This window comes from Cydia strobilella, chromosome 1 (assembly GCF_947568885.1).
Source record: "Cydia strobilella chromosome 1, ilCydStro3.1, whole genome shotgun sequence".
NCBI lineage: Eukaryota > Metazoa > Arthropoda > Insecta > Lepidoptera > Tortricidae > Cydia > Cydia strobilella.
Window position 1 is genome coordinate 21,679,167 of NC_086041.1, and position 24,160 is coordinate 21,703,326.

At 36.5% G+C, this 24,160-nt stretch overlaps 1 protein-coding gene across 1 annotated transcript in view; it reads right to left on the bottom strand.

Annotated features, from left to right (window-relative positions):
• Nucleotides 1-10,386: 10,386 nt before the first annotated feature.
• The window catches only part of LOC134741935 (pituitary homeobox homolog Ptx1), a 66,887-nt gene continuing 53,113 nt past the window's right edge, over nucleotides 10,387-24,160 (bottom strand). Inside the window, exon 5 of the mRNA XM_063674812.1 lies at nucleotides 10,387-12,606. Coding sequence (XP_063530882.1) covers nucleotides 12,019-12,606 — 588 coding nt within the window. The 3' untranslated portion in view covers nucleotides 10,387-12,018. The remainder of the gene's footprint in view (nucleotides 12,607-24,160) is intronic.

Below are 24,160 nucleotides of genomic sequence, written 5' to 3' on the forward strand. Positions count from 1 at the left end.
TTGCACCTTTTCATACAAACGTAGTTCCGCTCTCATTTTAAAACTACGTGTTGGATTGCAATGAAACTGCGCATACAATGACATGAGGTTTAACTATCTAGGTCTGTAATTAGTTTATTAGCTCCAGTTTATAAAACAAACGAAATAGAGCAAAAACAAGTTTTGTATGAAAAACTTAAATTCGCTGTATTTTTTTTACTATGATATCTCAAGCTACATAAACTAATTATAGATAGATATACCTTATCCTATTGTAAGTACAAAGTTTGAGAGCAATCTTGCTCGTTTTTTTTAAATGACCACACGTTAAAATTTACCTTTTAATCTTTTTAAGTAAATTCACTTGGATCACTTGCTCAGTTCCTACAAGGTGCATTGTTGACCTTACAATCGTAGGGCAAATAAACTTGTGCTATCACGGGTTTGATAAAAGAAGTATAAGCATTACGTAAGCCTTGGTAGTAGGGTTCCAGAACGTAATGGACCATTGTGTAATTTTTTCACAGCATAATATAAATGAAGAAAAAAGCGGGTATTATAAGAATTCTCATGATATCGAGATCGAGACAATCTAGACTTAAACTTTATGATATATTCGCGTGACAGGCGGACACGCCTCGTGCCTTTACGGATGTCCTTTTTTAATCTGTAAGTGATCTCACTAATTTCTTGAAACAAAACTGCATTGCAATAATTCATTAAATTGCGTATTTGCTTTAGATGATACAAAATGACTTAGGTAATATTTATTCTAAATTCAAACCAGCTCAGTTCCCTTGTGCAGTCCCAAATCGTAGCATTGATTAGGGCCTGTTTGCGACCATAAAGATAAGGTTTGTGCGTCTGACGCAGCGGCGGCGGCCGCGGCCACCGCGGAGGCTTGACGTAACGAGCAAATACAGGCCTTGTTAAATAATAAGTAGTAGACTGATAAGCTTTGGTGTAAAGGCCATATACCTACTTACTTTTGGGGTGGCCCATAATAGGCTAGCTTTACAGTTTTTAACCCGCTTTATCCAATTTTAGATTATGATTAGTTTGCATCCCGCTATTGTTTACGAGCCTATATTTTCAATAGACTTGGGCTTAGTTAATATTTTATATTATTTTAAAACTTTAGGAATAGCAACACAGAGTAGATAGTTCTTAAGTATTTTATTCAATTAGCTCGTTTGTCCAATACTCTACTTTAGATCGGTTAAATCAGATTTAATAACTTTGTATTTATTATAATAAGAGTTTTGAACCCCGCCCCCCACCCGCCACACCCCACCACCCGTGAACAAGATGCATGTAACTGCGTCGAAATATCGGGAGCTCATAAACAATTCAAAAGGTAATCACGGTCTATATCCCAGTCAATATAAGTCTAGTTTTTGTATTTATTGTAAACTCTCACCTGTAAAATAACAGTAAAAAAAATGAAAACTGCTCGAAATCACAAAGGCAGAAATAAAAAAAGAAACTTGTATCCTTGGTCATGTATATTTTTTTCAGTTTTCACCACAGATTTAGGATGTATAGTCACAACACCATAGACAAGAATTTGTAGAAAATTATTGAGGGCGCCACTTCCTACGTAACTGTCACATTTTTGACGTAAAACGCTTAAACATGTCAACAATTTAGTATGGTAATTTTTTAGTTCCATTTTATTAAATTTCTGCTATTTTATGTCGCACTATACATGATTGACTGTTAAAAAGAAAAGCGCAACGAAAATAGGAATGATGTCAAGTGTTACTATTGGAAGTATTGAATTCAGAATAAATAGTAGTGTTTGACATTACCCAAAGAGTAGGTATTGACTTAAAAAACAGAATGTACTCTAGCAGGTTTCTACCTAATGAATAATAAATTAAACAAAAAATAAATTAATTAATTAAATTAAAAATTACTATTTTTTATATGCGAACAAACTTTGCTGCCAAGTGAAACAATTTTTTTTTCACCACACCAACGCTAGGGAAATACTAACTGTAAAACATTATCTACAAATCAAATCCATATTATTTAATACCTATCATTCAAAATCATCATTTAAAAGTCAATTCTACTCGCCGACGACATCAGAAATCAACCAAATCAAATTACTTTGCCTCTCTTGTGGATAAAACGCAACTTTCTCTTCCGTTTCTGAAAGATAAAGAGGGTCTACTGTGTGGTAAAAATAAAATTGTTTCATGGTATGTATAAAATTCACAGAGAGGTCGTTATTCATTAGGCATATTGTGATGTTTTCTCAGACTAACTTATGTGTATCTCTACTCTTACTCAAATCATTCCCGCACCGAAAACCCCGATGTATGAATTAATTTCACAATTACACAAAAAATTATCCACGGAACAGGTTTTACCAGGTTTTACAAATGAATACATGGGCATCATTTGGGCTTTGGCCCGAATAAACTTAATTTGAACTCGTAGTTGTTTTACGGTAGCATACGAAGTTTGGCATTGTTTCTTAGATAAATATCATAATTTCGAGATAACGAATGCACTCGACGGAAGCCAATCAAATAATTTAGAAAACACGCATAAAGTAATTAACCCCTATCAGAAACGCATTACGCGCGGCACGGCGTTAGCAGCCCAGTAAAGAGAGCAAAGAATCGGAAAGCAATACCAGCTAATCCCACTAATCGGGGTGCAATTGAAAAATAAAAATGTAGATGGTGGAATGATTCCATTTGGAGCCAAAACGACGCGACAAAATAATAAAAAACGGGCGGAACGGAGCGGCCGCCGGGCTAATATTGAAAGCAAATCCTCCGCTAAAGCCTTAAAGCGCCAGGATCGAGCACCTGGGAAGTGTGTGTTTGCACCGACCGACTGATAATCATCCGGATTACTTTATACTTTGCTTAATGTTAGCGATTTGGGTATCATTTGGTACTTTGCCGATTGTTTTCCGATCGAGTTTGAGATTAAAAGATTTTCATAATAGGACTTGTGACCGGACTGTTGTCCTTTGAACTTTGTTTTGAAGCTTTGAAAACTAATATTACATCGATGTTGTTTTCAGCTGTTAAATAATATAAAATAATCTGGAAATTCATATCTACCTGGTTAAATTGATTAAGTATGTGAATAAATGCTTATAGGGTACTTCCCTATAAGTATTTATTCACATAAATGATTAGGAACCGACCAAAAAAATATTGCAATAGGTGGTAAAAATTGCGAATATATTTTTGCAGAAGCATTTTTTCTTAAAGTTTCGACATGTGTTCAGTTACATATTTCCTTGCATTATTTCAGTAACATAAAAAATAAAAATAGATCATTTCAATTTATTCGATTGAACCATCTCGTAGAGAGCAGTTTGATCTAACTGGGATTTATTCAAGTTCTAAGCACACACACATCCTTAGACTTAGCCTTGGTCATTTATTTTAAAATACCTACGTATTTTATTTATTTTATAATACCTATGTAATTCTGTGTTCTTTCTAGATCTTTACTTTTTTGAAATAATTACTGTTTTTTGGTTTATTGTTGTGTATATTTCATACTTCTTACGGTACTTCTTTTTCGTATTGTTAGACGTGCTTTATTCGTGAGAATTCATATTCACTAATTTGTCAATGTTTATGTGTACGCGTTACAGTATGTCTTGTACCTACGTATACCTATACAATATATTACGAGTACTTATTAAATTAGCAAAATGTATTTACAATGTGACTTTTAATTTATTTTCGTTCGTCCATACGCCCGTTAAATGAAACTATATTAACCCATTCGCCGCCCATTCATCGATGTTGCCACCCACCCGCCAGGAACTGCATACGAAGTTGAAGAATACATTAAACATTTTAAGTCATCGATTTCGACTGGCAAATCATGTTACTTTTTAACCTAATTTGACCCCGCTGAATCCGAATTTGCCGGTTGCTCGATCGAAATCTTGACCGGAAGTGAGATATTCAAAATGGCGGCCACTATTACCGACCGCGACCCTAAGGAGTTCTTTGTATGGATACCCATATTTTTTAACATATTTTTTTTTATAATAATTATTGCAAAAAATAGCAGTAATAATAACACGTATTTTCTAAAAGTTATCTGCTATGGTTCGAAATATACAGCCCTTTAAATATTAAACAAAAGCTTTTTTTAGGTTTTCGTAAATAACTCATAAACGGTGGCGCATAGTAAAGAATCTTCTGGTCACAAGTAATCTGCATAAAATTGCCTACAAGAAAGATTCTGTACAATTTTTCGCTAGGATTAATATTCAGAGAGATATTAACGCGGGAAAGTTAATTATAATCAATTCTAAGGTCCCTTCCTAGGTTCCTTTTTTAGGTTTTCTTTAATAACTCGTAAACGGCGGCCAATAGCAAAAAATGTTGTGTAACTTAAATAATCTACATAATATTTTCTACAAAAAATATTTATTACACTTTTCGCTGGGATCAATATTTAAATAGATATTAAAGAGGAAAAGTTAATTATAATCAATTCTAGCGTTCCTTTTTTTAGTTTTTTGTAAATAATTTGTAAAGTATGACGCATAGCAAAAAAAATCTGTTACATAAATAATTAACATAGAATTTCCTACAAGAAACATGTGAAACACTCTTCGCTAGGATCAATATTTAAAAAAGATATTAAAGCGGGAAAGTTAATTATAATCAATTTAAAAGTTCCTTTGTAGTTTTTCGTAACAAACTCGTAAACGGTGGCCAAAAGATAAATAAGTTCTTATAAATAAATAATCTATATATACAATTTTCTACAAAACACATTCGAAACACCTTTCTCTAGGATCAATATTTAAAACGATATTAAAGGAAGAAAGTTTAATTATTAATGTCATTAACGGGTCTAACGCGATAAAATTTTATTATGTTACCTTTTTTTTATTTTTTGACTTTTTTTTACATGAAACGGTAGATAAATGTATTGTCCACCCCGAACATTTATATAATATCGGGTAGTTTAATGCTGTTTACCAACATCCCAATTGACATTTCGATGGGTCGTCAGTCTTTCGTGACCACAGCTAGTGCAACCTAACTAAAACGTTGGAAAAAAGGTAAAATTTAATCGCGTTAGACCCGTTAATGACATTAATTATGTGTACAAAACGCGAAAGTTTAAAGCGTTAAGTTAATTACAATCAAAAAATTTTTTTTAATACAGTTGCTCAAAAAGTGCTACTTTTCGTGGCTGTTTAGCGTGCGGAAAGTTGGTTTTCGCGAACTAATGCTTTTTACTTTTCCAATTTTTTTAAATTTTTACTTGTTCCAATTCATGACTACTTATTGATGAGTGTTAATATTAGTTTCCTTCAAACGTCGTAATCAACATAAAAACCTACTGTTAATGTAAGAATACGAAAAATATGCATATTTCATATTTTATTACTTACCTCTTCATCATTATAAGTATTATAACACGTTTATTTTTTAATGTTGAAAAACCGTTCTTAATAAGTTGTCTGAATGGAACGGAACGCCTGTCAAAGAAGGGCGTATTTTCTTACTGCAAGAATGTTTTAAGTTTCCAAAGGCAACATTCGATATTGTTTTTATAAATATACGATACACAAATAATCGTAAATAACGATATTTAGGTAATAATAGTACAATGTTTTAATATTTACAATTGTTTCTGTCTTATAGAACATGCTTTTGAAAAAAAAACATTCATTGAAGTGGGTTCAATAATAATAACAAAATCTATTCTAGTCGAATAAAAGCTAGAAAAACACCTCTTCATAATGTCAATGTTAATGATGTCAGTGTCACAGAATTAGTATAGGTAATATAAAAGTTTCGAATTCCATTCCTTACTTGTTGCTTTTCTTATTTTTTCGCAACTGCATTAAAAAACGTCGTTCGATACACGTGCGGATACGTCATTCTTCACTCGTCCCGAGTCTTGCCACACTTGAGTAATGACATACTGTCCGCACTAGCATCGAAATGTACTATTAGATACTTTGAAATACGCATTTGATTCGCGTAGGTAAAAGTAATGACTTTGTTTAAAAATACATAAAATAGGTAAAACAAAATCACCTCGTGCGTGAAACATGAAAATTTGAGACTTTTTTTGACAATATTTAAGGTTTTAGGTTTTGAAGTGTCAGTGTACACATTACAATCCCGATTAATTGCTTATTAAAACGATAAATTCATTTAATATTCGTACCTATTCTCATATATCTCATACTAGACGCTTTTTTTTTTCACCAAAAGAGTCTTACTCCGCGCACATAACTTAAAGGTTTTAAATTCGTGCTAAAAGATTCAACCATTGAATAAATATTTAAATAACAAATATATTAAAAAAATAAAGGATAATTAAAGCTCTTCGAGTGAGTTTTGTAACATAACGAGGCCCTACAACTGGGAATTCGTATTGCGGTGCGCTGCTGACGATGATATTTTCCACCTTAAAGGACTGTATATTTTGAACCATACCAAATAGATACTCAAAATTTTCAGAATATACGTGTTATTTTAACTGTTATTCCTTGCAATAAAAATGATCAAAAAATAAATATAGGTCTCCATACAAGGAACTCATTAGGGTCGCTATGTAGGGCAATAATGGCCGCCATCTTGAATATCTCACTTCCGGTCAAGATTTCGATCGGGCAACCGGCAAATTCGGATTCAGCGGGGTCAAATTAGGTTAAAAAAACCGGTTGCCAAAAGTAACATAATTTGCCAGTCGCGTCAAGAAAGAGAGCGATTTTGAATTTTTTGTCTAGACTATATTGTCATAAACTGTTTCTTTTTATAGTTTTTTTTTATCTTAAAGCATTCTGCAGGGATTAAACAAACTTTATGGGCGTTCATACTTTCTCATAACACCCGAAAACCTTTGTTTTACGACAAAAAAATCACTGACAAGAATAAACTGTATTTGTTAATATTGACACGCTAAACACTCGAAATGCAGTTCACTAGTGTTGTGACCAAAAATATTAAGCTTGTGACATTCGATGAAACGTAATATTTTTAATATGGAATTTAAAGGCAGTTTGCACTTTGTAAAAATACATGTTGCAATAAAACTTAATCCTAAGAATCAAATTTTAAGGAAATGTAGACCTATTAGCTTCGATAAACGCATACTTAATTTAAGAGTCGATATTAATTTTGTTAAAATTGATTAGACCTACCCTTTGCGTTTTATTTCTTATTGTTTTGTGTTACACCTATTAACATCTATGAAGTTTGAATGCTTTGCTGATATTATTTTGTTGTATCTAATCTTGTATGATGATTGATGATGATTATATCTAGTGCTGAATTCAAAACTTTCGTATGCCAGCAACTGCATTTCAAGTTCTTAAATTAAATATTTTGATTTGTGTTTTTTAAGTCGCCACACTATTATATAAAAATTATAAACTGAAATAGATGTCATATATTAAAGAAAAAGTGACGAAGCCCTCCAGTGGTGAAGGCCGGATTCAACCCGGCGTCTTTAGCAATCCGGGCTATCGCATTGATCCCCTTGGCCACCCCGCCACGGCGGAACAACCGGTCTGAATATCTCGACTATATGCCATCTTACTAAGACTAGGCGTCTTTGACCAACTCTAAGGGCAAGCAGTACGCGCTTGCACCTCCTATACGAATTCCTTACGGAGGATTCGCTATATCGTAATTCCGTTGTTCTACGTTTTAAATATTATAATAAAATGTAATGTTAACATTTACAAAATAATAAGTTGGCCTAAGTAAATCGTGTACCTAATGCAAAGACTATGTCAAATAATAACATGAAAGTCCTAGTTAGACTTTCATGTTATTATTTGATATGATGATGATTTTGTATTTACCTAATGCAAGAACTACGAGTATGTTTATCAAATAATAACATGAAAGTCTAACTATAGGTACTACGTATTTACTTTAATAGGCTTCTTGTTCCAATGACAGGTTGACACACAAAGCGTAGGCCTACTTAATTGCTGACAAACAATATTCATCTAAATTGTGGGTCGAAATGTGTTAATGTTAAATATAAGATATAAATAAAACTTTAAAATAATTGGTGATATTTTTTTATTATGACTAGAGGTTTTTGAAGTTACAAAACAATCTGATCTCTTAAGTTATTTTACAAAATAATTCAAATTACTGGCTAGTTCGCTGATATTTGTCTGATATGTATTAAAATGAAAACCTCGAATTTAATCCTTTACACAATCAAATTAATTTATTTACATCACTTTTACTGATAGGCACACGGAAGGTATCTAGTTCGTGTAGTTAACTAAGAGTAGCACTAATATAAAATACTAATTTATTACAGTTATATACAGTTCCTGTCCAGTGTTTAATAAATAGTTATTTATTTAAATTAATGAGATCCTGGTTACATTAATCTCATTTCAGGTTGCCAATATCTTAGGAAAGTTTAAATAGTAAAGCTTCGTTCGTTCAAATACTATTGAGGTAAGTTTATATTTATTTTCACGTCACGTCAAGCGCGCTACAATGATGGAAAATAGATTTTAAGTTTCACTCGAGTTAAGTCACTTAAACATTCAGCGGGATTCAGATTTTTCAAATCTGTTATGGTTTTGATATTGATATGATACAATCGCTCGCTCTAAATGCATTGCAATTCGTGTCATATGGTATCTCGCTCGCTGCGCACGTATTAAGACGAAAGTGGAGGTTCCGCGCGAAATCGCCTTTTCATACAAACGTAGTCCTCATTTTCCTCTCTGGATATTAACATCATTGAAAATATTTTGACACAATTGGTTGTATATCAACCACTAACTGTGGTTGATATACAAGCCCCTATGTTTGATTTTTGTCTATTTTTTAATTATTATAAGAGTTAGGAGCATTTAAAAAATTGTATGAAATCGGTTTTTCGCTCCTAATTTTTACAATAATGTAAAAAACCCCTACGTTTAGCTTTACAAAATAATTCAAATAGCTATGGTTAATATACAACAAAAAATATTTGTCGTAATGTCAATACCCAGAGAGGAAAATGGGGACTACGTTTGTATGGAGAAGCGGCCGTCCCCTTTTCTCTTAATGGTTCGCTCGAGATGCAAAGTGAGTCCTGTCCTGTCAAGGTCTTATTACAAAATAATAATAATTTTAACTATTTCTTAAGGTTTTGACCCAAATTGAAGTTCGAACTGGCGTCAAGATCAAAATTTTAACAAATTGTTTAATTAGAGTCGGCCGTAAGGTGCTACGCCGCGCCGGCTTTGAAGCCATAATTATGCTACAAGCCTACGGCGAGGCGCGGCGTAGCATCGTTGCGTGCTAAATGATCCCGGAGGGCGATTCCAACTATACATATAAGGGGGTTTCAGAAAAAATGATACCATTTACTTTTTTCGAAAAACCATCAACTTTTGGGTTGTTTAGACTCAGAATCACGAGTACTATTGAATGAGACAATAAAGAAAAAAAGTGTCCTCAGTTTTTCATACAAATTTTGGGTGTCAGTTTTGTAACGATCCATACATAATGTATGTGAAAATGCGTTATAAAACTGTCATTTTTTTTGGACGTATTTTTTTTCTTTTCAATCGCGAGTCCTCGTGATTCTGTGTAGAAATAACTCAAAAGTTAATGGATTATGTTGATTGATTTTTTTTTAAACGGTTATCGATATGATCTGTCAGCTGTCAACAGTGAGGTTTCTTAAATCAGAATTCACCCTCCCGGAGGCCGATTCGAATTTACAAATTGATGTCAATCTGATTTCATTCGGACATAACCTACTTACTCGCGCACAAATATGTAAGATATAAGCGAGATACGCTACGAGTAATAACATAATTAATAAAATATTTTTAAGTTCAAATGCTGCTCCAGAAGCCCAGAGTGTAGGCCACCACGTATGTACCCTCGACTATGGTTTTATGGAGTAATGGAATTCGTGTCATACTTGAATGTACCAGGCATATGATTTTCGTGTACATATCGTTTTACATTTGGCCAATTGGACAGAATAATTTAGAAACATAATGATTAAACTGCGTCATCCTAAGCACTCAGGTCAGAGTTTACGATAACAAAGTGGCATGTTGATTATTGCAACAATTTTAGCTTGTTGCAATAGGAGCTATTACTGCAATGTTCTGCAACCAGAGTGCAGTACTAGCCCGTTTAGTAAACCATAGAGTAACTTATACATACTGTACCTTTAACAGGTTTTTGACAAGTTTTCAGAGATAATCAAATATGACATTGATGTTTCGAATAGCGAATTCGAAATTTCGCTATCTGCCTCTTTATCGCTCGAATATGCAAGGGTGACAGAGATGTTAGATAACGAAATTTAGATTTTCTTGTTGTGCGATAGACCCTCAGATTGTGGTAGTGGCGCCCCCTGCGTAGAGTTTTGCGTATTATTACAACTTCAGTGTAGGTACAGGTACAAAAATGCGTTCTTTTAAAAATAAATATCTTAAAAAGGAAATATTCATTTTAATTTACAATTTAAAAGTTATATTAAATACTAGAAATACTGGCGATCATTATGGTTTCCCTAGTCGGATACGTTGATACAAAATATATTATATTCTTACTGTGGTTTAATATAAACTGTTATTGCTTTTTTGTGACTTAAATAAATTAACAACAACTGACAATTCATTTAACAACACTGCAAAAATGCACAGCACAAAAAAACTTATAAGACAATCATAACAATTAACTGTGTAAGTCTATGTACCGTGTTTTATATTATGTTTTCATGAAATTCTGAATTTATTTAGTTTAAATTTATTTAAATGCGTTCATCGGCATTTTTAGAAAAGTTAAGACGTAACCCAATTTTATGACGTGATAAACTTTTCAAAAAAACGTCGCATCACAATGTTACTTCGATATGTAACGCAAATTATTTACTCATTCATTATATTTACATTCTAAACTACATACTTAAATGTTTACATCTAGGTACATACATTTTAAGCTTATAAAATTGCACACATCGCTTTGGTATACGTAAGTACATAACTACATATTTACAAGGTACGTATTAATATCCTACAAGAATCGTTAGGTATTATTGCCCGAAGTTTCAAACGGAACTTTGTTCACGAGAAATTCAACACTCATGCAGCATGATTCCTGGGACATAATCACGAAAGGGTGGTTTTTGTTATCAATAATGAAAAATATGTGAACCATTGTTAATAATTATGACAATTTAATGAGACACCACAGGTGTACCACATTGTCGGTTTTCTTAAACCGACAATGTGGCGACTTATTAAAACCTTTGTTATCCGAATAGCACCTCATTGCTAAGTGGTAGTTAGAGTGCTGCCTTTTGACTAAACACGCATATATTGCACTGTACATAAATTATATTTGCAAATAAATAGGTGTTTTAGCTGCAACCCAGCCACTTAACTCTGCCGACCAGCTTTTCGCGAATATGCCCTCACAGCTCTCACACAGCTGCAACAAGAACGACATGCTCGAAACAACCGTAATGCTTACGTTAAGTTTATCTGCTGACTGTTAATACCTGCAGCTTTAATACAACTTCCAAAGCGAACGAAACGCTCATGCTAATCTGCCGGAGTTAGGTGAGTTTTGATCTAACTACGACAAAGGTACTAATGGTTGCACTGTTAAAAGATAAATATTCCTTTCAACTGTACATCATTTAACGAATGTAAACGGGAAGTAATTATTGGCTTTATACAGTTTGAAATGTAATCATTTATTCATGAAGCTAACATGTTTACGGGACACCCTGTATATCAATACATGTTTTGTACAAATATAATCAAAAAGAAATTGGGTACTTAAGTACTTTATTTTCCAGTTTTGAAACGCTTGTTGCTTTTATATGTTGTAATTGCTCCACATAATTATGAACGCTCGCAGCATAAACGGTACGCTTATTTCGTGCACAGAATCAATCGAACCAGTCCCACAGATGCCTATAAAGTCCAAGAGGTGTGGAGGCGTCGGGCGCGGGCGGCGACTAGGAGGCGCGCGCGGCGGTCAGCAGCGGCGAACGCGCGTCGTCGCGGCCGCGCGCCTCGTCTCAGAGCACGCGGTCGCTCACGCCCACCCCGCCCGTCGCGTACTGACACGCCGACAGCGGCGCCGAGCCAGCCCGCGACACAGGCGACACTGTCCCGTAGCCACCGCCGAACCCTGTAGAGTGCTGCTTCGCTTTCAGCCGCAGCTGTGCTATCGACGACGACATCGCCGGACACGGCTCCGTCCGGTACATCGTGTACGGGTTGGGGGGAGCGGTATATGGGCAAGGCGCGACGCCGGCACCGACGCCGGCCGAGCCCGCTACCGCCATGCTGCCGCCGCCGACGGCGCCCATCGACGTAGCCGTGTTGAAGCAGTTGACGGAGCCTTGGTGATGGCTGGCCGGAACGACGGAACCCAGAGGATTTACGGGCCATGGAAAGCTTTTCGTTCCTAGTGGACTTGGGACTTTGGCGGCCCAATTATTGTAGGGGTAGGAAGAGTAAATGTCGGTGTCGGGGAAGGGCTGCATGAGTCCGTTGAACTGCGTGGTGAAACCGTTTTTGAAGTCAGCGGCGGCAGCCGCAGCCGCGTTCATGGCATTGCGCTCCCGCTTTCGCCATTTCGCCCTTCGGTTTTTAAACCATACCTGGGGACAACATGAAACATTTTTAAGTTCGTGTAAGTGTGTGTCTATGATTTAGATTTACCTAAATGTGTATCTACTTACTGTCATCTACTTATAGTCAGTATTTACAGTATAATTATCGGTAGTTTAGTTTGGATAGACGGTATAACACTGGCGAGTCATTCATTATCAAAGATTCTCCAGACACCACAGATAATTATGAAGAGTAAAAACCGGCCAGGTGCGGACTCGCTTACCGAGGGTACTATTTTTTAATTTTATTTGTATTTTTTTACAACTTTACAGATTTCAGATTTTTCCCTGTATTTTTCGTGTAAGACGATATTACTTGCTAAATTTCATAGTTCTAGGTCCACGGAAAGTACCCTATTAATTTTAATTCCCTTGAGAGTGTCGAAATATATGTTTTTTGCGGCATAAACGGCCATATCTTTTTTTACGTTAACTTAGAAGTTTGATTTTTTAACAGCTTCAAGTGACTGTAGACCTGAGTCATCATCATCATGTCAGCCGATAGACGTCCACTGCTGGACATAGACCTAAGGCTCGCCACTCCGACCGATCCTGTGCCGCTCGCAACCACCGAATTCCCGCGACCTTCACCAGGTCGTCGCTCCATCTCGTTGGAGGCCTACCGGCAGTTCGTCTTCCGGTACGCGGACGCCACTCCAGAACCTTCCGGCCCCACCGGCCATCAGTTCTGCGAGCAATGTGCCCCGCCCACTGCCACTTAAGGTTTGCAATTCTGCGAGTTATGACCGAGCGACCGAGACCGAGCGAGACCTGAGTATATGGTTTCAATTTCAACTCGAGACTTCCACGCATTCCCGAGATAAAGGGTCTTGACAGACAGATGGAAGGACGGAGAGCAAAGTGATCCTATAAGGGTTCCGTTTTTAGGGTTCCGTACCCAAAGGGTAAAAACGGGACCCTATTACTAACACTCCGCTATCTGTCTGTCTGTCTGTCTGCCCGTCTGTCACCAGGCTGTATCTCATGAACCGTGATAGCTAGACAGTTGAAATTTTCACAGATGATGTATTTCTGTTGCCGCTATAACAACAAATACTAAAAACAGAATAAAATAAATATTTAAGTGGGGCTCCCATAAAACAAACGTGATTATTTAACGGAACGGTTTTTTCCTTTTGAGGTACGGAATCCTAAAAATCCGGTTAAACAGTAACAGAGCCCAATAATTAATCTTACCTCGGGCTAAGTACAACCTAAACAACATCGATCGCAGGGCTCATTTATCGCACCCGCGTCGCGTCCGATCGCCCCGCTCGTCCGTCTTCATTCCGGCCGCAATTAGAGCGGCGGTTAGGACGTGGCCGGAATCGCGGAATAACGTGACGTCAACTTTGTAATGAGCAAAGTAAATAGCTACGCAACGCCGTGCGCATCCTGATTCTGATTTAAAACTTCGTACCTATTGTTCGAATGGGGTTTTAGGTCTAACTATTATGAATTTCATAACATTATGCTCGCTAGGTTTATATTGTTTAGTAGGTAAGATTAGCATTTAAAGTGCTGCTAATGTTAATGATATAGGTACTTTACTAATTTCGAATGCTTTACAGTTCCTTTATCTATAATCACCTACATACATAAGTCATCGATATATAACGATAGGTGGGTCGCAAACTTGATGGTTGCTGATCTCATCTTAAATGATACACAACGTAATTTAAAATAGCTAATTGTTTATTACCCCGCAGTTTTGTGTAGGCCAGCGGTCTCCAAACCACGCCACGGCCGGATTTAGTCCGCGAACCTGCCAATTTGGCCCGCGAAGAGTGCCTAATTCAATACAATCCGTCCCGCGAAACGGAAGCCCGGCTGCAGCGCAGCCCTCAGGTAATCCCTAGATTCCAGCATGTAGCTTCCTTTCCGTTTAAACCTTCACTTTCGTTTAAGATGTCCTAAGCTTTGGATTTTTAAATTGAAAATTTGAAAATTAAAAAAATTGAGGACTCACAGGGGTGATACGCACATTAGTACTCTTTATTTAGATGCACCATTTGCTTGGGAACTAATCTAGTTAGGTGTCTTCAGTAATGAACTTTTAGATTATAAAGTATACAAGTTAAAATAAATAGGTACATTTGTACTTAAATATACTCTACATGGAGTATTTGTATTTCGGAATATTAGTTGAGGTGATATATACATATATAAGATTAAAGTACGCGTCAGACGGGCAGGATCGATGCGCGGCCACTTTGCAGATAGCTGCTGATTTATGGGCCTTCCGTCAGCGCCGACGGCCCGCTATTTATTCATTGCTACACAATAACAAAAACTGCTGAAATCTTACTACATATCTCTACAGAAACTTGTACCTCAATATTTCTATCAAGCTTTTACATTCGTTTTGTCATCTGTCTCCTTATATATTTAAATGATCTATAAAAGAAAATGGGTATCTTATAGAATCAAGCAATTGGACAGAGCCGATTTACAGACCTCCTGTAGCTCTGGCAGTATTATAAATCTGCAGCAGTTAAACACAGGGCGGTGAAATATCACCGCCTTCCTACTCCTAGTTCACCGCGCGACACTGATAGCATGTAGGAAATGCAATTCGCGAAGGATTGAGATGGATGGGCACCGCGGCCTTAACTTCGGCTGCACATCTGTCAGGGTTGTCAGGACGGCGATACAGTGCAGCGACGGGCGAGGTGATAAGTCGCCGTAAGTGGCGATTACTCGCTCATGCCCAGCTATCGATCGGTTCCTCGCCGATAAATCGCGCAATCCAAGCTCGAGCAATAAATATCGTCCCGCCAGAGGTATTTGTCTCACTCAGTGGCGGGCGCACCCAGCCGAAACGGTAAATAATACCCTCCTCCTCGGTTAAGTGAACATGAACGCTCGTTTCCACCCCATATACAATCGTTTGTTTTTCAAAACATAAATTTCACAAATTCGCATGAACGCATGTGTGGTAGGTAACTCAGAATTTATGTGCTGTTATTCTTAAAAGATCTTCCCACGTAAGATCCAATGTGATATTTAATCTATTATTTACATTATAAAAGTCTACCAAGTTCATAAAAATACTAAATTTTGCTTTGCTAAATAACTGATGGCTTAATATTATAGTGATTTCAATAATCGCGCGAGTGACTAAAACAAGTGAGTCTAAACCGTAAAATGATTTAATATAGTGATTTCCTTTAAATAACAGAAGGAGACCGTAATGATGTAACGGAAAATGCATAATTGTAGACCCTTAAGTACTATAGCCGAATGCAGCATATACTTTTATTTTGTTGAAAATAGTATGATAAAATCGGGTCAATAAATAGTGTTGTAACAACTATTTCTTAGATTCCTTAAAACGATATTAATGACTACCTGTATATAACTTGGTTTGCTTATTATGAAATAGGTAATTGAACTGCCGCAAACCGTTATCACAATAATAATGTTATGCATTTAGTATTCGCATTCCGCACGGTTTAATTACAAAGTGCCTAGTCCTTAATCCGTTGTTCGTCAAACTGGGGCCCGAACCTTAGGGGAGCCTGCGAACTGGTTTTCGTTATGTACGAGTAGACTAGTAAAAAATGTAAGTATACACAAAATAATTTTGATTGTGTGTGAAATCTGAGATTGGCAATATTTTTCTTGTCTATACACCAATAATAACCACCGCAACAGCACTGGTAAAAAGTCTGAGGAAGACGAACACACTACCTGCCGGAGACCAAAAAAAGTGGAAAACGATCGTTCGGCACATTATTCGTGGTTCCCATTGCTGAGTCTAGACCTCTGGCCCATTCGACTCAATTCAAACTAGCTATCAGCAAAAGAAGAATGTTTCTTTTTATTTGCTACCAACGAAACCAATAAATATACTAAAAACAAAACGAGAGCCTTATCGGAATTATCAAATCAATATAAAATGTGAAAGGATAACCTACAATAGCACATTAATTACCAATTCACACAAACCGCGCCGTTTCCCATTGAAACCGCGAACAAACGGGTGAAAATAACTCCACAGGAACTTTGGGGTGCTCAATAATGACAACAGAATGATATTTATTTAGGTGCACATATGTGGAAATAATTTCCATTATTTGAATAGGCGGAGGCAGGGCAGAGGGTCGCAATATTGCGTCCCTGCTAATCCTTTAAATATATTATTGCACGTTGGTGACCGTACCCTACCCAGCCGCAAGGAGGGACAATTTTTAATGCTTCCGAAATCGATATTAATGTTTCTTGTACCTACCATATTTATTCAATGGGCTGATTAGTTATGCTATGATGATTTTACTTAGAAAAAAAACAAAAGAGCAAAAGCCAAACTTATTTCATCCAATCATCTGTAATATTTTTTAAACTATTATTTAAACTATTAAACTATTTTTACCCGGCTATGAGAGGGGCTACGATTTTAGTAGTCAATGTCTGTATACTATTTACGTATGCTTCACCATAGCGTCAAAACTACTAAGCTAATTTTGATTAACTGAGTGTCAAGCGAGTCGTTTTATGGCCTAGGTGACATTTTTAATAGAATACTTACGTAAAAATTGAATACTTACGAAACCCGACTGGACAGCCAGGGTAGTTTTTAAATATTTTATTGTGACTATTACCTACATTTTGAAATCAGAATCACACATTTTAACTGCCTTGTGTTAATATTTTGAACAAGTCATTCTTAGAAGGTATTATGTGGTCTAAGTCATGCTGGGGTATCAACAAAAACTCCCCTCCGCTAAGAACAATCTTTCGGCAACGTTTTTCTAAATGATGATGAATTGTCCATCTAAATAGAAAATCTTGTCAAATCAACGTCCGCAGATTAACTATGGCCTGATGAATTTGCTTCTATAGTCATTACACGGTCAGATTGCGACCAAATTGCCTTAAATTTTAAATTAAACTGGAATCACAGTTTTATTAGTGTCATCAATCAAATAACGTTCTAACAGAACGCTTACCCTCTGTTCTGAATCAAACAATAATCAACCTTATGGTGTAGAATATAAACTTCATCTTATAATAATAGCACAGGATAAATCACTATTCCAAAGTCAAATAAACACGCGCTCATATAAATGGATAGAGGATATAAACTTGAAATTGATGCTCGCCGAATATAGGGTTGTCTCATTGTAATAAAGAAGTCAGTCGTAAATTTACGGTCAAGTTTTTGCTTCCGAGACCGGATTGTTCGTAAATATTACAAGCATTAGGGATATTGAATCACGTATTTATAGAACAAAATGTTACTGAGTAAAAAAAAAATGTTATCAAAATTTGTTTGCATTTTTACATACGACACATTTAAATACCTTCAGATTAATTGTTATACTTAATTATAATAATGTTATAGTTATAGTCTACTATTCAGGGATGGTTTATATATACACATTAGTTCTCATTATCTCAATATTAATAAATATAACAGGCATCATACGATTGAGTGGTGTGTTTTAAAAATCAAGTTTAATTGATGCTTAAATTGATAAAAACCATCTGTCAATCACAAAAAAGTTTTAATTACTTGTTACAGCATTGGCATAACAACCACTGTTCCTGCAATACCTATCCACTTCAAGAACGAAATCTTTCACTTGGTACTATTACCTCACTCTACCTACCTCAAAACTGATATTTCAGTTAACTCCTCTCAAAATCTTTGATGTGTGACCAAATGGTGTGATTTATGTTCGGACTGGATTAGCGACAACCCTACGGTGCAGATATTAAATGCACCCCGCGGCGTTGCAGCCCTGTCACGGCCACTGGCTTACGACGTGGCGCACACTTTGCAGCACCAGCGGACCAACTCTCGATACTACTGAACATGCAACCCTGTCATGTTGTCACTTGGTATGGAACGGAATATGGGAACCCGTAGTATACTATGTACCTACATACTACTATTACTACTACTACTACTACTGGGTTGCAGTGGTAGCGGCGATTCTGTGCTCACTGGTATTTATTCACAATGATAATTTGGTCGAATTCACTACAACATCAATTCCACATTATCCAAATTCCACTTGTTTCCCATATTTACCCATGTATCATTCTCATTTCATTACGAGTGCTAACATTTTGTAAAACTCTACACGTTTCCTAAAATTGCCCGTAATTCCTAAATGTTTAGCTCACCATCTGGTTTTAAGAACAAGCTAATTGACAGTATTTAAGATGTAAAACACTATGTAGAGCACTGAAATAGTACCTACCAAACACTGTGTTACATTTGACGACAGATTGATTCGGTCCCTCAAAAGCTTAATAAAACAATCCAATTTTGCGTCGTCAAAGTAACTTAGTATTGGCAAGTCAGTGATAGTATATTTAGAGTTATGAAGGTGTCTTGTTGGCCCCACGTTAGTTAAACAGTTAACCCACGTTCGTACAAAACGCGAGTCCTTACACTATTACACACTTGTGAACTCGTTTATAGATAAAAGCCGTGTGCAATGCCGCTGACAGTCGGTGTGGCACGAAGCATTATTTATTTTACCTGAAAACGTTTCAGGGTTTTACGTTGCATTTTTTTTGTTTTAACGCTGTCTGCGTTGTATGCAAACAGTTTAGCAGTTATTCTTTTTGGGTACAACTACCAAATGGATGATTGACATGGATTTTGATTGCAAACTGGTACGAGTAGGTAGTATATTAAATCAGTCGTGCTACAACTTGTTAGAAATCTAAAACATAGAATAAAAGTCACTGGACTGGACTGGAGTGACCCGTTATTAAATTACAGAACAAATTATAAGTAACTTTCCCACTTTAATATATTTTGAAATATTTATCCTAGCAAAAAAGTGTACTGAACCTTTTTTATAGAAAATTTTATGTAGAATACTTATGTAATAGAACATTTTTTGCTACGGGCTACCGTTTAAGAATTATTTACTAAAAAAATGATAAGCTTGTACAATGCATAAAAAGTTCCATTTCTTCAGTTGGTATTCCTAACTGCAATAAGACAGTATCGAGACTATGTTCAATGCTCACGGCAGATCGATGGGTTAATTCCCTTTCCAGACGTCAATAGCGTGGTTCAATGAGTCGTGTCGCCCAGATGAAATGTGTCGCTCAGATGAGACGTCGCGAACTGTTTCACGGCCGATTGCCGATGATGTCCTTTGCGAATTCCTCGAAAACTAACAAGGATAGAGGACAAAAAATGTGTGTATCTATTACTAAAAAGCACGGACTAAGCTTTTTAGTAATAGCTAGATGCTTTCGGATTTTATGACAAATCTGAGAGGTATATTTACGTTTGCTTTATACGTTAAGCGTCCATGTTAAAATAATTTATTTTTTACAAAATTTTAGAATATAAGTTAAGGTAAGGTGGGGTAAGACTATCACCGGGCTAAGACTATCACTTGACTTATATCGACCGGGATATGAACCTGATTACCTTTTGTATTGTTTTCGAGCTCCCGATATTTCGACGTATAAGTCTAGTGAAACTAACTAGTGAATCATTCAAATCTGTAAGACTATCACTTGTATAGAATCCTCATACTGTTAGTCTTGCCCCGAGCAAAAAAAACTATTATGTTAGTCTTATCCCACCTTATCATATCAACATTTTTTAGTGTTGCGGGGTATGGCGGAGTGTTCCAAATTCATTGATTGACCTCTGCAATCTCTTTCCTTGTGGCTCCAAGAAGCTGTAGTGACAGCGGCCATACCCCGGGCAACAACGTCAGTGGGAAAAACCTAGAAAAGGGGACTACATCCACGGGCAGCTGTGGAGTAGTTAACGGATGATTCCCGTGAATGTAAAGTCTACATCGACTTAAATCTTCCTAAATGTTGATGTAGCAGAGTAGTGTGGAAAACCTTAAGGGCGTTCGTCAGAATCCACTTAGTGGCTTGCGGCCTTTCCAATGCATCCTGACCTTTACCGATCGTACCGGTTTTCCGATCAATCCTACACGTTGGGAGGAGCTCGTTGCGAAACTGTCATCTTGCCAGCCTACCATCTTCGAATTCACCAAGTCGTTTGAGGAAAACCGCCTCGCGACACTAGACGTAAAACGCCAATTACGCAAGGAAAGACCTAATCCCTCTACGTGTATACGTACAACACGGCCAGTCAACTCTACTGCTGTGAATCTGAAAGGGTGTTTAAGAGCAAGTTTGGCCTGGTTAGCCACATAAGAGCTCATGAGAGGAAAAATCCTTGATTGCCGAGGTAGCCGTCATTAAAATCGATGTGGAGGACTATATATACTATTTGTTCGCCTCGAACTGAGAACTCGCGGTTCGCCAAAAAGTTAGATCAATTTAATGCGTCACCTACCTAGTCGGCAAAGGATCGAAAACTGCGTTCGATTTATTGCAAGGTCTGTGGGGCTCCACTTGCTCCATTAACTGATAGATTTAAAAGCCGTAACAGACTACCGCACTGCACTGCGATTTTGGTTCGCCGCACCCATAAGTGAGAGCGAGAAAGACATATTTCTTTTACTTATGGGTGCGGCGCACCAAGGTCGCGGTGCGGTGCGGTAGTCTGATACGGCTTTAAGAGGCCGGTGTCGGTTTTGGAGCAAAAATGTAAAATTGATAAATTTAGTCGTCGAAATTATACACGTTTTGTTACGTAATATCTAAATAACATGTATTGGTTTCGATTAGCACGTCTTCTCATCTTGCCTTTTAATAATGAGGTCGCGAGCATGCGTCACTGGACTCACCGGTAATATATAAAGCGAAGGGGCAGTTTTTAAAAATTCATCAAAAAATTATGGTGGTAAATTATACAAATTGATGTATAAGAATAGTTTCAGCAAATGTTGTAGATTGTTTAAGTATCAAAATTACGTTGAAATTAAGTCGATTTTCAGAGAAATTGTCACTTGTTTTGCAGTAATTTCTGGAGAAAATTGATTACGTCTAACTTTCACTTACACTACTTCAAAGTCATAATAATAAAAATGTAGTCTGTAAAAGGTGGAGTACAGGATATTTGTAATACAAAATTACCATGTTGAGCCGTCCAAACTTTACGAAATTTACAAATAAGAGCGACAAAATCAGTGCTTTACGCGCGTTTACCTAAACGTCCATCAGAAAAAAAAAACATTACTAATCTAGTGAGTTTGATTTCAAAAATTTGATCTGATAAAAGGTAAGATAAGAAGACATGCTAATAGAAACCAGTACTTGTTATTTCAATTAGGTAACAAAAGGTGTACAATTTCACCGACTAAATCTATCAATTTTACATTTTTGCGACTAAAATCGACACCGGCCTCTTAATCCACCATAGAGATTAAAATAAACCGTATCTGTGGTAAGCCGTAATCTTTCTTGTCAAATGTCAAATACCTACCTATATTATGTTTATTTTATTTTGTGACAAAAATTGCCAATTATTTTAATATCGTAAATTAAAAAACAATATTATAAATGTGTAAACCGAGCACTTTCATTTGATACCAAACTCGATTATACTTTATTGCAAATAAGATGACCAGAATAGCAAGACCCCTCACAAATAGCTGTTTGGTCTTCTAGGCTCTTCTAGCTCCATAACCCGTTGATCAAACCTGCTCATAATTTAAGAGTCCCCGGCAAGCTCGGCCGAATTGCACCTTTTCATACAAACGTAGTTCTGCTCTCATTTTAAAAATGTGTTGGATTGTAATGAAACTTTGCACATACAATGACATGAGGTATATCTAGGTCTGTAATTAGTTTATATAGCTCCAGTTTATAAAACAAACGAAATAAAGCAAAAACAAGTTTTGTATGATAAATTTATATTCGCTGTATTTTTAACCGACTTCAAGATTTCAAAGGATTGTATGTTTATTTTTTATTTTTTTAATGTTTGTTACTCCATAACCTCATTTCTACCCGTCCGTCATCAGAACTATAAACGTTCTAGTAGTGAGCGACGTCCCCGGCTTCTTGCCCCGAGGCGCCGACTCGCCAAATCACGCCGGTCACTCGGCGTCATGGGACTAACTATTTATAATTCATTACCCTCAGATATACTTAACTTAAATAGTGACCAAGTATTTAAATCTAAACTTAAACTGCTGCTTATAGAAAAAGCATTCTACAGCATTGACGAATTTATAAATACTCGATGAGGTCGTTGACTTCTGCATGGTAGTTTAAAAAATATATTAATGTTAACTATATTTAAATCTAAAAATGTTTTTGTCTAAACATGTTATGAAATATGTAATTCATTATATTAACGAACATAAGTACATATATTTTTTTGTAAATGTAAAATGTGACCTGTAAAATTTGCTTTTACCAATAAAGTTCTGTATTCTGTATTCTGTATTTCTGGACCGATTTTGAAAATTATTTTTTTGATTGTAAGTATTTACATACAGATTGATCCCGTTTTTGTCAAAAAGCAGTTCTGATGATGGGATCCATGAGGAATCGAGGGAACTCCTCAAATGTTAAAGGCATACATATAGTGATTTTAGTATTTTCATCAATGAATCAAGCACTTACATTTAAATAATTTTTAAGAAAAAAAAAGCGACTTCAATGGGGGATGCCGATGAAAGTTCACTTATTGTTGATGGTGCACTCTTAGATTCCAGATAATGAAATGAAAAAGACAGCATATTTTGCCTAATTATCTAGAAAAGGAGGTACAACAACCCACTTTTCTAGTAGCATTTCGTTTTTGTAAGGGTCGCAGTTCTAAAAGTGACATTTGATGAAGTGGAACTGTTGATGATGATCAGAACGGAACTCTTCAATGACGCATAGTTCACGTTTGGCGATTTGTCCTCTTCGTTATGTTTGTTAAGCAAGTTAGGTTTTCAAGAAACATTTTTGTCAAGCTCGAGTTCTGATGATGGGATCCATGAGGAATCGAGGGAACTACTCAAATGTGAAAGGCATACATATAGTGTTTTTTTTATTTTCATCAACAAATCCAGCATTTACATTTAAAAAAGTGACATTTAATGAAGTGGAACTGCTGATGATGATCAGAATGGAACTCTTCAATGACACATAGTTCACGTTTGGCGATTCGTTCTCTTCCTTGTGGACCCAGACCCAAACTTGGACCCGGACTCGGACCTGGACCCGGGTCTGGACATGGACCCCAACTCGGACCCGGACCCGGACCGAACTCTGACCCAAACTTGGACCCGGACAGCCGGACACGGACCCGGACTCGGATCCGAACCCAGACCCGGACCCGGAAATGCTACTAGAAAAGTGGGTTAGGTCGGTGGGTGGGTTTTGAACTGCGATTCTCACAGAACAGAACTGCTATCAGAAAAGTGGGTTAGGTTAGGTTAGAGCTGTGACCCTTACAGAAACGAAATGCTATCAGAAAAGTAGGTTAGGTTAGGTTAGAACTGCGACCCTTACAAAAACGAAATGCTACTAGAAAAGTGGGTGGTTTTACCTCCTTTTCTACATAATCAGGCAAAAGTTGCTGTCTTTTTCATTTCATTGTCTGGAATCTAAGAGTGCACCATCAACAATAAGTGAACTTTCAGCGGCATCCCCCCTTGAAGTCGGTTTTTTTCTTAAAAATTATTTAACTATGGTA